Source organism: Montipora foliosa, chromosome 7, assembly GCF_036669935.1.
Source record: "Montipora foliosa isolate CH-2021 chromosome 7, ASM3666993v2, whole genome shotgun sequence".
In the NCBI taxonomy this organism is placed as follows: Eukaryota; Metazoa; Cnidaria; class Anthozoa; order Scleractinia; family Acroporidae; genus Montipora; species Montipora foliosa.
In genome coordinates, this window is record NC_090875.1 from 22,293,946 (window position 1) to 22,308,945 (window position 15,000).

At 39.6% G+C, this 15,000-nt stretch overlaps 2 protein-coding genes and 1 long non-coding RNA gene across 3 annotated transcripts in view; 1 reads left to right on the forward strand and 2 right to left on the reverse strand.

Annotated features, from left to right (window-relative positions):
• The window catches only part of LOC138011364 (solute carrier family 41 member 1-like), a 330,107-nt gene that overhangs the window by 120,954 nt on the left and 194,153 nt on the right, over nt 1-15,000 (reverse strand). The gene's annotated exons all lie outside the window — the stretch shown is intronic.
• LOC138011355 (sodium/mannose cotransporter SLC5A10-like) overlaps nt 5,947-15,000 on the reverse strand; it is a 22,695-nt gene continuing 13,641 nt past the window's right edge. The window contains exons 9-14 of the mRNA XM_068858322.1: nt 13,327-13,544; nt 11,659-11,803; nt 10,307-10,394; nt 9,511-9,759; nt 8,519-8,731; nt 5,947-7,518 (exon numbers count right to left, since the gene is read on the reverse strand). Coding sequence (XP_068714423.1) covers nt 7,265-7,518; nt 8,519-8,731; nt 9,511-9,759; nt 10,307-10,394; nt 11,659-11,803; nt 13,327-13,544 — 1,167 coding nt within the window. The 3' untranslated portion in view covers nt 5,947-7,264. The remainder of the gene's footprint in view (nt 7,519-8,518; nt 8,732-9,510; nt 9,760-10,306; nt 10,395-11,658; nt 11,804-13,326; nt 13,545-15,000) is intronic.
• The window catches only part of LOC138011356 (uncharacterized), a 14,050-nt gene continuing 7,697 nt past the window's right edge, over nt 8,648-15,000 (forward strand). The window contains exons 1-2 of the long non-coding RNA XR_011124706.1: nt 8,648-8,760; nt 14,190-14,384. This is a non-coding gene — a long non-coding RNA (uncharacterized lncRNA). The remainder of the gene's footprint in view (nt 8,761-14,189; nt 14,385-15,000) is intronic.

Sequence of the window (15,000 nt, forward strand, 5' to 3'; positions counted from 1 at the left end):
CGCAACACCTAATTTGTGTTGTAAGGGAAGTTTTTTCGAGATTGCATTTTCGTCGACACACTTTTGCCTCGCTTTGAGGCGCTTGGTTACGTTTTGCCTCACTTTGACGAACTATCGCACGTGGTGATTTGTGCGTCGTCGGCGTTCATTATTCTGGCGTTTGGTGAGGTGTGATAATCTTCCATCGTTCATCGTTGAAAAGAGCTGAAAGATTGCTGAAGGTCTGTCAACTGAAGTCGGTAAAATTTTACTTTGGATTAAGCATGGTTCGTCACTGTCCTTGGAAAATGTGCGCGACTCCTCGCGCTTGCATCAAACCGGTTTGTTTTGCTCGGCGGTCGTTGTGCCACAAAGTGAATCTACCGAGTTGTGTAGCTTGGCGGCCGTTGTGCCACAAAGTAAATCTACCGAGTTGTGTAGCTCGGTGGCCGTTGTGCCTCAAAGTAAATCCATCGAGTTGTGAAGCTTGGCGGCCGTTGTGCCACAAAGTAAATCTACCGAGATATGACGCTCGTCGGCGCGCCATTTCATCATGACTTGTGATATTTACAGCATTGAAATCAACAAACTGAATTTATTTTGTCCAAGCGTTCAGCACAGAAAAGTAATCTTAGGTCTTTAATACCACAAGCTGAAAAGACTTGCAAGTAATAGTTTTATTTTAGAGTAATTTTCAGTAGTTGTCTACTTGTAGAATTCCAAATAAATAGTTAATGATTACGTCTAACAAGTTGTCACGTTCATAGATGCAGTACAGTGAAATTAGATCGTTATATCGAGGTATCGTTTTAACGAGACGCCCGATATAACGATATTGCCTTAAAATAACCGAAAATATCTTTATATCGGGGTAAAATTAACATGTGCTTTTTTACTACTGTACATATTGTTTAATTAAACTTGTAATGAGTATCAAATGACTCACAATTTGCAAAGCATTAGACGTTATCAAGGTTACACAATAAAGTCTGTGGTATGAATCGTAAAAGGGAAACAAAACAAAACAAAACTTAAACATTTGATGTTGTATCTGTGTACTGATGCTGTAATATCGTTATATCGGGGAAGATTTTACGCTCGGTACGCTAAGAACTCAGCGTTATATCGGGAATATCGTTATATTGAAGATCGTTATATCGGGGTTCTGTCCCATACATTTTACTGTAACTTTTGCCGGGACATAGCATGTTTATCTTTTTACCGGGGATATCGTTATATCGAGGATCGTTGTATCGGGGTTCCACTGTAATAACATTTCCCTATCGCACGAACCATCCACCCTCCCCCCTCAGTTGCTACCTGTACCAAACCTGTACCGTCCTACAAACATCGAACGCACTCGCCTAAGCTTCGATTACCCCTAGTTATTGCCTTATTTTTGAATGCTGCCAATTTTACTTTGTGGCATCAAGAACCGGACGCCGGTTTAAAGTGGGACAAAGTTATAAGAGAGCTCAGAGAGAAGGACTGCTTATTTATATCTATATAACCAATTATATCTCTTCATGAATTATTTGAATTGCAAACAGCGACACGGTTCAATTATGACCGAGTTCAGTGTGAATGCCATCGTTCGTATCCAATAAACTGATTCTGCATTTCGATCACATAAACCCTCGACGTTACTTTTCCGTAAAAAAGAAATATGATCTTAACCGCACGTCCTCAAGTCTTACTCCAATCGACCCAAAAAAGAATTTTCAGTCTCGTTGTAGAGTAAATTCCATCCAAAATTCAAACGTTGTAACAATAAATAAATAAAGCTTAAGTCCTTTATTAGTTTAATGCGATTTTACCATCCGTAAGCTGACCCGATTGCAAGAATTATCGTAATGATTGAAAAACAATAGAAAAGAGGGTGGAATGGCGATCTGCCATCCTCGTGCCTTGAATATGAGGTGTACCATTCCTCGGATAGCATGATATCCTGCTAAAAGGAACGTCTGAGATATTAAAAAGTGATCTTAGCTGTTCTGCCACCTGCTGACTGTACCTAAAGGTGATAACATTTTGTCACGTTCCCACGATCACGCCAGTGTCTCGATTCACTCGAACATAAGTCATGCATGCAAGTTACTCGTGATTTCAGAAAGGAGAGTTGATGAATTAAAATTCTTGAGGTTGAGATTCTCATTCTCTCAGAGTTCGTCTTACATCGGGTGTCTGGCCAAGGACGAGTGTTGATTATTCTATTAGATGGTAATCGCAAACTGCACTAGTATGTATGTAGCTCCAAACAGCTGATGTCTCGAGCTTTCATATTCATACTGGTTAGCACACCCTTCACATGTAAGCTTATCCTGGGTTTCTGAAGAGCTAGCTCTACGTTATAATTTGCGGGATTAAGTCAGGGACTGACATCATCCACAATATGGTTTCCCTCAGTTTTTCGCCTCTAAAGGCAAAGTAGGCTTAATTTCATTTTGAAAGCATTTTCAAAATGCGAGATTTGAAAGGCTTGGGCCTGAATCGAACGTGAAATTAAGTTTTTAGCGGGCCAGCTAATAAAGAGCAATTAATTAAACTGGCTGCCGAAACTTGAAAACAATTCAGCCAAGCATGGCTTGTCCAACATCCCATCTTAATATCTTCTAAGCTCGCTGTCTTCGAACTGTTGAACAAAGAATCTCACATTTCATATTATAAAGGGAACGAGCCCAGAGGCTGTTTGACATGGTGTAAATTCTCTAAAAGGCTTCTAATAGAGCAAACGTGTACAATTTTCACAAAAAAAAATCTATAAGTTTTGACCCCTCGTAACCAACGGTTAGCGCGAACCAGGCTTCGAGCGGCCCCTTGTGTGGGTTGTTTGAAAGCCGATTAACAGCATTTGGGAGTAGAGAAATAAACTCCTTGGTTAATTTTTAATCTGGGATTAGCATTAGCACAACCGGTTCCTGATTAGGAATAGACCTACGCTCTGATTGGTCAATTATCTTTGGCTATTTGCCAAGGGTGAACGGTTATGCTGCAAACCGAGTCAGGCGCGTAGCGTCCTATACGCAAATACGCACATGCGTACTTGAAGTGACCAGAAAATTTTGAAATTTTAAGCAATTGTTTCTATTTTTAACATTTTACTTGTACGCAACCAAGATTTCCTTATGAAAACACTACTTCGATTAAATTAAAAACTAAATTAACAAAAGCTATACCATGTTCTCACTTAGTTTTGCATCGACTTTTTTTACACTAAACAATGCAGTGTTGTTTGGTCAGCGTGCAACAAAAAGGCGAAGTTGTAATGGAGCGACGTTCCGAGAACGTTGTTGGCAATTCCAGTCACGCTAGCACAACCAAAACAATGTTTTGTTTGCGCCAAGTTTGCTCAAAATAAGGGCAAGACGCTTTGTTCTTTGCTTGTATTAACACAACTATTTCGAACAAGATAAAGAACGCAGTATTTTTCGCTTAGTTTACTTAGGTTTCTAGATCATATGTACTTGTGCGTACTTGAAAAAATGACCACGCTACGCGCCTGACACTGACGGATGGAAAAATTGCTTTTTCCTCATCGACCTGTGTACCGCCGAAAATGCTGAGATTTCTTCGCAGCTTGTGAAAAAAGGACTTAGAAATGTCATGTTTTAACCCGTTAGCGGATGAGCCGCTTGCAAAGCGATTTGCATTGGAAGCCGTCTAAGTGAAAGCCATCTCGACGAATTAGTGAGCGAGAGGCATTCAAAGAAGACAAGAAATGGCACAAACTGTCACAAGATATTTTGGTTGTTATAAAACAAATATTATAATAACTTTTTCAGCGTGTACTATCGAGTTACATGTATGGTTGCACTTGGGAGTTTGACTAAGTCCACTCGTGCAACTCTTCCGCATCTTTCGTGCTTGGTAACCTCCTACTGGCAACTGTAACTGAACCGTTCTATTTGTTAATTTATTGAAGGTCAGAGAGCCATTAACCGTTGAAAAAAAAAATTGAAAACAAATTCATTGTTTATACTCGTAAAATTAATTGAAGCTGCGATCCTCAAAGTTATGAACGCAATTTTAGCAATTGCGCAGAGAAGCCTGAAAAATTCAGGACTTCAAAGGGACTCGCGATATGATTCTTTTTATATATCATGTCGTTCATTGGTGAAATTGTTCTTTTTACATATATTTATTTGTTGTTTTTATGAAATGATTCAATTCCAAGCCTCCCGGGTTATTTGTCAGCGGTCAGTTTTCTTTAATAGGGTTTCGGATATATGGTCGTGTATTCGCCAGGAAGTGTCGTTTTGGCCCGCTTATTCCTGGCGGTCTGCGTGTGAACCCCGGAGCAACTGCGGTATGGTTGGATAAAAATGGACAAAATGTAGGTCAAACATTGAGACATAACTAACTGCTGGTGTGAGGTTTGGAATAGCAGGGAAATTAATTCAGGTTTTAAAACAATGAGAAATAGGACCAAATTTTGGTGGCTAAACTACAAGTACAGAATACATCACCATTTTGGATGACACCAGTGATGACACCATCAAGACCTCTCATTTAATAGCTCAGATCCTTCCGTTCGTCATCTAGCATTTGTACGGTTCTCCACTGTCATCTTCCTTTCTTGTGGTTAGTTGCAAACCACCTATTTTTGACCAGCATAGGCTATTTTACAGTTGTTTGCTCATTGGCCAAGCCTATGAACGGCTGCGAGGCGGGTTGTCCTAAAACCTGGAATCCGGAATCCGGAATCACAGGTCATTGTTTTACCAATACAGAGAGTAAAACTATCCTAAACATTCATAAAGGCTAACCTTAGGCCTAATTAGGCCTAAACAAACGTTTTTAGGCCTAAGGTTAGCTTTTATGAATGTTGAGGATAGTTTTTACTCTCTGTATTGGTAAAACAATGACCTGTGATTCCGGATTCTGGGTTTTAGGACAACCCCTGCGAGGCTGCCGGTGGCCTTGTACTACAGACCTCACCTCACTGTTTTTATTATTATAGAAAATGTGCTTGTGTAATTCTAATTAGTCTACATAAACATTAGAAAAACACAAAGGTTTGTACAACAACAGGGTGACCGGTACAGCCTCACTTCTATTCTTAGGCCAGGTAACTTAGGTACGACTGTAAAATGGTCTATTATGAAGGAGTTAAATGGTGCTTTCTTAATGGTGCAATGGCGTATCCCAGGGAAATTCACACATGAAAGGGGCGGGGAGGGTTGTCGTTTTGCTTCGGAGGGGTAAACGTCTGATTTTGGTCTCACTTAGAGTGTTCTGGGAAAAACGCCATCATATGGAGCAATGAAGGTCTCATTTAGGGTTATGTTTGAAATGTGGTCTCTTTTTAGTGTAAAAAAAGCCGGGATTACATCCAGATTGGTCTCCTTTGGGTTTTAATTCAAAATTTCCAACGAGCATCACACCCCTTCACATGCAAAGTTCTGTGTTGCGAACAAAGAATGATCATGAACACTTTGTTCCCCTTTTGTTGGCAGTTCCGATTCCTTGCATAAAAAAATCTTTGAATGCCATGCAAGCTCCTTAATTTTGCTCAATGAAAGATAGATTCTGATCCTTAGCATGTGCATACTGAAAAACAAATTGACTTCCAAAGCATGTGTAGCTTGTGTTGCCTCCCCACCCCCCCCCCCCCCCCCAGTTTGAGCGGTCTAAGGGAGGGTTTCCACTTAGAAAACACAAGCATAAGGACAAACTACATATTAAGCTCATCATATTAAGCAAATCCTGAAATTTTCAGGCTTCTCTACGCAATTGTAAAAATTGCGTTCATAACTGCGAAGATCATAGCTTCACTTGATTTCATATCCGCAGTTCATATATGATTCATTTCATATACCATTTCATCATATTAAGCTAACTTAGCTATTTTTCCTGGGACAAAAGAGAGGAATCAGACACAAGTTAAAGCATCTGTGTATGTCAGATGATTTTTTGGGCTTTAAACAAACGATTACCAAGACTGAATCAGTGAATGACAAAGACAAATTAGACAGTATCACTTTAATCACTTTTCAATCAAACTTCTAATCTTCTCTCATACCATCCTGTGGGTTACGTCATGTCATCACAGTGACTATACTAAATTTGATTATATATAATAAAGTTTACACCATGCAAAAACTTTAAACAAATTCTGAGTGAACACTATGTGTCCTATATAAATAACACTGACTTTGAACACAATTATTATTATTTATGAGTGCTTAATTTATTACCTTGGGTTCAAAGTGGGTGCCGGCTCAGATTCTGTGATCGCGTAGGGGCGGATCCAGGATTTTTCTTAGGAATGGGTGGACCACTAAGGAATGTGTAGCTGTCTTGTTTTTTTGTAGAATATATGTACCAGTTCTATTAGAAAGCCTCAGGTCATTTTTCACACACAGACCCACTGAGGCTTTACATTTAGTAAAATTGTGCTGTTTATTCAATTAAACACAATAATTATTAAAAAACAAAACGTTAAAAATTCAGGAACACCACAATTAGGTTAAACCAATTTGTTGGTTGTCGTCCTTTCTCTGAGAGGTTATTTCATTGTGTACAGAATTTCCATTCTCCTCTCAAGGAAAGCACTTCTTCTGCACAGTGTCCTCCCAAAACGGTACCCTATTATTGCTGTGAAGCTAAGACACTAATAATTCTAAGAATATTATCTGTTTGTAAAATCCCAATTGTTTGCCCTAGCTATAGTCTTATCACTTCACCAAAATTAGGACAGAAACAATTTTGTCAAAATCTTCTAACATGCTAACATGTTTTTGTCTTTTTGATCTATTAAAAAAAAAACAAGAACAAGATGTGATAAACATAAGACATGGAAAGTACCCTGGGAGCTAAAGGTTCATTCACAGTACAGCTATATCCCGAAAAAAAAAAAAGAATTGAGTGCTGTTCTCCTTTCGTGTCTTCTTGACTATGCTATGAGGAGTGGAACCTCTGACAACAAGAGTGCAATTGCTAAGTACCCCAAGTCTGAGTTTTGACACAGTTTTCTGTCATGCTAACCTCCTGGAAATACTCATACCTAAGTTGGCTATATGAATCTTACTACAAATAACACTGGACCATTCTTACAATTTTGTTCAAGGGATTACAAAGGCCAGAAACAAGATACATTGTACATGGTACAGAAAATTCAACAGAATCAAGTTTCTGCTAAAAATAGCAAGAGTTTGGAGATAAATGCTGTCAGATACACTTCTTGTCGGTTGCTTACGTACATTGTTTCAGAATCAAGTTTGACGCAGTACTTTATACTACAGAGGATATGAATCACTGATGACATTACTGCCATGGTGCACCCTTAACGATAGTAGATCCACAGGAAGGCCAAACAAACAATCAGCAAGACACTCATTACACGTAAGAACCACTTCAACACAGGATCTTCGTGTTCAAATTGCACAACAGTAAGCTTCACTTTATCGTGTGTTGCCAGATGGAGTGCGTTAGATTCCTCTTTCACTGCATCATCAGGTTTGTATTGTTTTTCGACTGCTTTAGTGGCTTCGTTGCCATCCAAAGAAGTTTCCATGTGAGTGGGTGGCCCTAGCGCACCTGTAATGAGTTGAGTGACATTTAGCTAACAGTCAAAAGAACTTTAAATGCGGCTAAATCACATTTAACCAAGGTTTAAATCAAATTAAGACAGTGCAAGTTGGCTTTGTCCCCCTCAAGTTGCAGGTTCTATGAAGATTGTTATGACTGTGTTTTGATCGTTTGCTGGCCTGTTGACAAGGTGTCATTGTGCCTACTCTATTTAAACCTTTTCCATTCTCTTTCCTTCAATTCTTGCTACATGTTAACGTCTGGTTGGTTATTTCATGCTGAATGATTTTAGTGCGACGGTGCCTTTGGTTGGGCCCACTTGCAGGGTTTTGTTGCTAAGGATTCCCCCTTCCCTGCTTCCAACCTTGTTGAAGTCGTGAATAGAGGATTGTTGACAACAAAATTAATTGCGATTATGGTGTGGTGGTCACCCTTTAATTCTTGCACTTTCACAAGCAGAATCTGTTTCAGATGTTTTGGATTCAAGTACCCACTCACAACAACATGGTTTTCATTCCATTCACCTCTGCAAAGATCATTAATTGCAAGCCAGCTTCCAGAGAGATTTCTCATCAACTGAATTGTTTCTTTCTGTTTTTGTCTTCAGTGCCTTAAGCTCTACATGTACATATAGTACATTTAATTAAGGCTATGTACAAACAATCATGGGATCTTTGCTATAATCTATTTAACAAATAGATTCCATGTAACTTGCCGTGCACCTGTTCAGGAATAGATCACAGATGATGTCAAAATGTGGTAAGAGCAAAAAAATGGCACATGAGGCGATAGCCGAGTGTGTCACTGATGTTCTTACCACATTTTGACGCCATCTGTGATCTATTACTGAACAAACAAATGACAACATGGAATCTATTTGTTTTATATAAAAAAGAATTAAATGTTTTTGATGGTGACATCAGCTATGCGTCTGTCCTACAATAGATCATAGGGGAAAAGCCAATCAAAATTTAAGGCATGCATTATTGAGCATATTAAATAATTTTACCTTTCTTTTCCAGCAGTTCAATGGCCTCATGGTGAACAGTTCCATTTTCAGCCTTCACTTCATCAATGTCAACTTCGCCAATGGCTCCATGAGAAATGGGTGGCTTGCCAATTGTGCTCCAAGTGAGACCACCAAGCTCATCAAGAGGTACTTTCTTTGTGAAGAAGCTCACAACAACCATCACTAATCCACTGACAGCGAAAATTATGATTGCTGTGAAATGAACAAGCATCATAGCCATGGTGAGCTTTATGCAAGTAAAATGCATGCACAGTTGAGCGTCTAACATTAGTATCCACATTTAGATTACATAGTCCACTTAAACGTGAAGCTATGTAAACAAAAATAAAAATATTAATAAGATCCAAACACCATTACTAATTATTTAAATTTGAAAACTTCTGAATTCAAGTACTGTTCCAAAAAAATGAAAGCAGCTAAAGTGCTGCAGGTAAATAATCGGGGAGAAGAATGAGAAGCTGCAAAAGTTCGTGTTGTCCCCTTTTTTTCCAAAAGGAAGGAAACCATTCCATTTGATTTGATATTAGCTGAGTATTTGCGCTCAGGTTATGTATAACCTTGAGACTCGTAGTTATTAAAGGGGCTAGGTCACGCTATTTTAGGTAATTTTGTTTAATTTTGTTAATTATGAGCTCTAAACGTCAAATTGGCTGAAGAAGAGTCTTTCACTTGCAAAATCACGGCCACATAACAACTGAGAATGATTTTCCAGCTGTGTAAATGACATTTTGACATAGACTGATAAAAATTTGAAAAAAGGTGGGCCGACGTTTTTCAAATTTACCCAAATTCAATCCATTTCAATCCTCTCCAGTTTTGTCCATGTCCTTTCTTGGCTACCCTGTGTTTTGTTAGAGTTCTTCTATAGTTTTGAACAGTTATTTTGATATTTAAGTCAATTCTATGACCATTCGATCAGTGCTGAAAATGCCTAAAATAGCGTGACCTAGCCCCTTTAAGCAAGTCCTTACCATAGAACATGAAGTGCATCTTGGCAAATCCCGGTCGAGTATCCACTTCACCACACTTTGGAGAATTGTAAACATTGCCAACAATGAATTTGGCCATTCCAAGGACGAAACCAATAAGGAGTCCTGACAAGGCACCAGCGGCTGTCAGTCCAGTCCAAAGAATACCCAACCCAAAGACCATGGTAATTGGTGGAGCAAGATATGATTGGATGGTTTGGATGTAAACAAACAGCTGTGTTCCAGCAGAGCCTGAGAAAACAAACAGACAGACAGATTGTCATTGATTATGTAGCAAATTTACAGCACTTTGGCAAATTAAAGGACCTTTACAACATTAAATTTTGTACTATGCCATGCAACAGCAGAACACAGATTACAACAAGGTTACACTCTTTTAGGACTAATGACTAGCAACACAGCTGGATGGGTAGGGTGCCAAGCTTTCAGTTTAAGTACAGCTCTCACAAACCAATGGACTTTGTCTTCAGTTATCAATCACAAATTCAGCTTGGGTTCCATGCTTTGAAAGTACATTGTAACCCATTGGTTCAGCCTCCTTGCAGTTGTGTTTCTGAATGCTGTTGTGTTTATTTCGAGGTAACCTTCCACAAAATGCCCTCACAGGCTTTTAGCATTAAAAGGTCACAGTGCGAGGTTGTCTGCTTTCCCTTTTGAGCAGTTGGTTATTCAACCCAAAGTTCTACTTAATTGTCCACTGCAAACCTTTGAAAAGGGGGGGGGGGGGGGAGGGGGGAGAGGGGGTGAGTGGATAAAGAGTTATCTTCACATATATTACCTTGGATAATTGGCAACCAACATATGCTGACAGCAACAAGAAGTACGACAACTACACGGCCAACAATGAGCTGCTCACGTTCCCTTGCCTGGAGAATCATAAACAATACAAAAATGACATTTCTTGTGGTTTTTGAAATTTTGCGTGAATTCAAGGCTGCTGCCTAAGAAAATTTTCCAGGAGCCCTTCGGGCTTCCAACATTAAAAGTTAGCAGCCCGAGTCATTTTTTCAAGAGCCCTCAATTAATTTATTGAGCTGGGATCATATTTACAAGAAAGTGAGGATGAATCAAGTAAGGTGCCCGTTCGGGCTACTTGTTCAGAACTTTGGTCGCCCGGGCTCGCAAATAAGGCGCATCAGGCGACTGGGCGACCATTAAGCAGCAGCCATGGTGATATAGCACTTATCTCGTATTTTATTTTAAATCCTGTTTTTCGTGACCAGTGTCAATTTACTGTTAATTAACACATTGACATCCAAACCGGCCGAAAGCGGCCAGAGTTGTCAATGGGGAACCTCTGGGAGTCGATGGGTTAATGAATAGTGAAAAGAAGCTATCATTAATGTTTCCACAATCCCATGTGGAGCACTTAGAGAGAAGCTTAACCAACAGGAAAGGGTTAGGCATAGGGTTGTATAATTGAGAACCCTGTGATTGAAGTACTGTAAATATTGTTTTAATACGTCATAGACAGCGCAGTGTACAGGGTTTTATTCACAGGTTGTTTGTGTCAAAAACCCGAACGAGCAAGGTATGAGCGAGTGAGGGTTTTTGACACAAAAAACGAGTGAATAAAACCCCATACAAAGCACTTTCTATGTCGTGAGCTGTTTATTACACATAAGACCAGAATTTTCATTGAAATAGTTTTCTGAATTGCAAAATTAATTCGAAACAAAAACTCACTAACAATGGAACCAAATGCAAATTAATTTTAATAGCAATGGAAAATATTGCAGCACATGTACATCGAGGAAATAAAGTGCTGAACAGAAAAATGCACTTACAAAAGTTTTTTTTTCAATCTAAGTATGGTATCAACAAATAGCATAAAGTTTCATTTAGTGACTGTCTGATTCAATAACAAAGTACGATTTGCACGAGATGCACGAGTGGCTTGGAAAGGCCTTTCTGATATCGTTGATTGGTTATACTTCAACACATGAAAGAGCTGTATGCCATTCTGATTGGCTGTATAGGCTTTTTTCACATGTGAAAATAAAGCATATAGAATATAGATTTCAGCAAATGAGCTTTATTAAATGAAATTCTCATGTTATGTGTGATAAAGCACATTACAAGCAGTTGGTCAAAAGGAAGAAAAGTAGGAGGGTTTGTAAATTTACATACGTGTGGTCTGAAGCGCAGCCAAACATCAACGGTGAAAATGGTCGAACTGCTGTTGAATGCTGAGGAAAGTGAAGACATAAGAGCTGCCATCATCACAGCCATCATTAAACCTACTAATCCCACTGGAAGCACGTTGAGAACCAACCTGATAAAAAATAAAAGAAAGAGAATGATTAAACTTATGAGCATAATTATAGAAGTTTACATTCATGCATGCATTCTTGAACTCACCCTGCCAGCAGAGCCTTTCTTAACTCAACAAGAAAAAAGGACTGCAGAAATCGTGTTACTGAAGTCTTTATTTTGAGTATGCGCATGCCGTTACTTGGAGACAGTCTCAAACCCAGGCCAAGTCTTGATCGCACTCCAAGACACCATATTGATTTTTGCACTGAAGGCTTGATTTTGACCTTCACCTTGTCAAAAATATGATGCATGCACTGCCTTAACTGGTTTGACCTGAGTTAATAGCCCAGAAACTTGGGCTGCGGCGACTTAAAAGACTTGAGACAATTTCTGCAGAGCCCCTCTTTCTCGTTCTCTGCTGAGTTTTGGAGGGGCTCAGCTTGCCGGGTGGCTTGAACTGTGCTAGCTCCCACCTGACACCAGGAAAATTAGCACTCACAAGGTCAGCATGAACAAGAGTGACATTAAACAATAATTATTGCTTTCAGGAGTAATGGATTTTTTTGGATTTTTTTTACATACTGCATTTATCACAAAGTAACAGAATCATAGCAGTTTACAAAATTATTTCGCTGAGTTGAGATCAGCCTGCCTAATTTTGATCTCATCCACCCACCTTACCCACACACAAAATGTGACAGGAGGACAGACCACAACACCAAGGGTTACCCCCCCCCCCCCCAACTCTTCACGAACAGTACTAGTGTATGGGTTTTTTTGACATCCCACACAGTTCATTAACAGGAAGGGTTGTGAAAGACCTTGGTCAATAAAGGATTTATTGTATGACTTAAAACACCAAAAAATGATCTTTGATCTTGCGGGACCAAGCGAGAAATCCCGAGCAGGCAGTATCGCTCCATCTTGCCCGCTCGGGTAGCCAATCAGAGCGCGCGATTTGGTTCATCTTGCCCGCTCACGGAGCTAGTCATATAATAATAGTCCTTAATACATGTACATCTGAGAACACCATTTGCAGATGAAATTACAAAGGCATCACTTTCTGCTCAGTTATTTTAAGACCTTGAGTGATGGTGCGAACAGGGTTTAAAACCTGCAATCTCCCACACAAAAGCCTGATGCTCAACTACATTGTCGTCAAATAAAAACCCTAGTTCAATGAGCCCTGCTACTGTGTTTTACATTTGGTACTCCTTTGCTGTTTGACATGGACGTGTCATGACTCAAAGTGTGGATATGCTGTTAACACATTGACTTCCAAGGGTTCCCCATTAACGAGTAAAATCGTCTGGCCTTAGACAGAGTAAAATACTAAGTCTACCGGTTTAGGCCGGTGTGGACGTCAAAGGGTTAAAAGGGTGTGTACTGTCAGTCTTATTACAGTCTTGCATTTTTACAATACCACAGGAAAGCATGCAGTATACTGTAATAGGAAAAGACTCAATTCAGGAGTTCATGACAAAAAGTCAGAGCAGTCCTTAACATATTGTACTTGCAGAAGTATGAGTTCATAACACTTACTTGGGGTAGGCATTATTAGTGCAACCCCACTCATTGCCGCAATGTTTCATACAGCTTTGTGGGTCAGGACAAGCGATGGAATCAGGGAAAAGCACACGAGAAATCATACCAGGCATCACCATGATAAAAATTGGCAGGATTTTCAGGAAACCGGCCAAAATGGAACCAGCTTTGGCATGAACATTGTTCTTGGCACCAATGGCACGCTGCACAATGACCTAAAATTTCACAAATTAACAGTCAGCAAAAGTACAAAGTATAGTAGTACTGTTATTTTTGCAAACTTGATTGTCATGCAAGAAATCTTCATTTATGAAGACTAAACAGCATATTTTGCACATTGCATTTTGTCATTGAAAAAAAAAATCACTTTCTTAGAACAGCTCAATTACGGGTTGAAGAAGAAGGGGCAGAATTTTTCCCCGAAATCCACTCATCTTCTACTTTCTCCCCTAAGTCACAAACATGTTATCAGTTTAATTAAAACTAGACAGCTTCATGCAATGTTACCCAGTTTCCATCTTCGAGCTAACCTAATACAAGCTACATGTAGCTGAGGAAAAGTGCTAACATTCCTCAACAAAATAAGGTATTTGTAATACTGTCATCTTCCTTACCGAATATACTGTACAGCAACTCTATTTTAATTTGTATTAAGGTAAAAGATGTATATGTAAAGGCTCTGGCTTGATGTGCCAAGGTAAATTAGTGCAATTTTGTGTTGCATCCATTTCTATGAGATGCCTTTAACAATTTTTTTCCCTAAAACAATCTGATTTTGATTGACTCTTTGTCATACTTAATAACTACACAAAATTAATATCTTGTATGTACTTTAATTAATAATTGACCACTCCCTATAGGGGCTTTTCAGGGCCAATGAACACACTCATCACAGAACAGAACATTCAACAACACCAGAATGCCAGCTGGCCGGAGTTAAGCAAGTTGGCTATTTACAAGACTAGTGCAGCTGAGAAGTTGAACCAGGGACTACCAGGACCAAATTTAACAAGTGGCCAGAACATGGCTTGAACCCAGGATACCCGGATCTCAAGGCAAGGACCCTTCCCACTGGGCCGCACTGTTGAAAGTGTTTATAGTAGGCCTAAAGCACGTTAACTGATTAGAGTGTAAAGTGAAGTGCTTGTTTTCTATCACATATGAACCACGTGAGCATTAGCCTTACTGATGAAAATGGACCCACACAAGGACAGAGAAAAACTCTGACCAGGGTGGGAATTGAACCCACGACCTTTGGGTTAGATCACTGCTGCTCTGCTGACTGAGCTACAAGGTCAGACGGGAGCAGGCCGTGGGAACTGAGGATATTCCCACGGCCTGTTCCGGCACTCTAATCAGTTAAGTCTAACCCGAAGGTCGTGGGTTCAATTCCCACCCTGGTCAGAGTTATTCTCTGTCCTTGTGTGGGCCCATTTCCAAAAGGAAGGCTAACGCTCACATGGTTCATATGGGACAGAAAACAAGCACTTCACTTTACACTCTTAATCAGTTTAAGTCTATAATTGAAATATAGTGCTTTACAGCCATCGTTTGCAAAAACGTAACCTTTCCTTCTACAGCACGTTAGCTACACATTGATTTTTATATACCACAGTGACTGTTATGCATTAATAGTCAGGGTTCTTATTAAGAGCTAGTAAACAAAAGCGG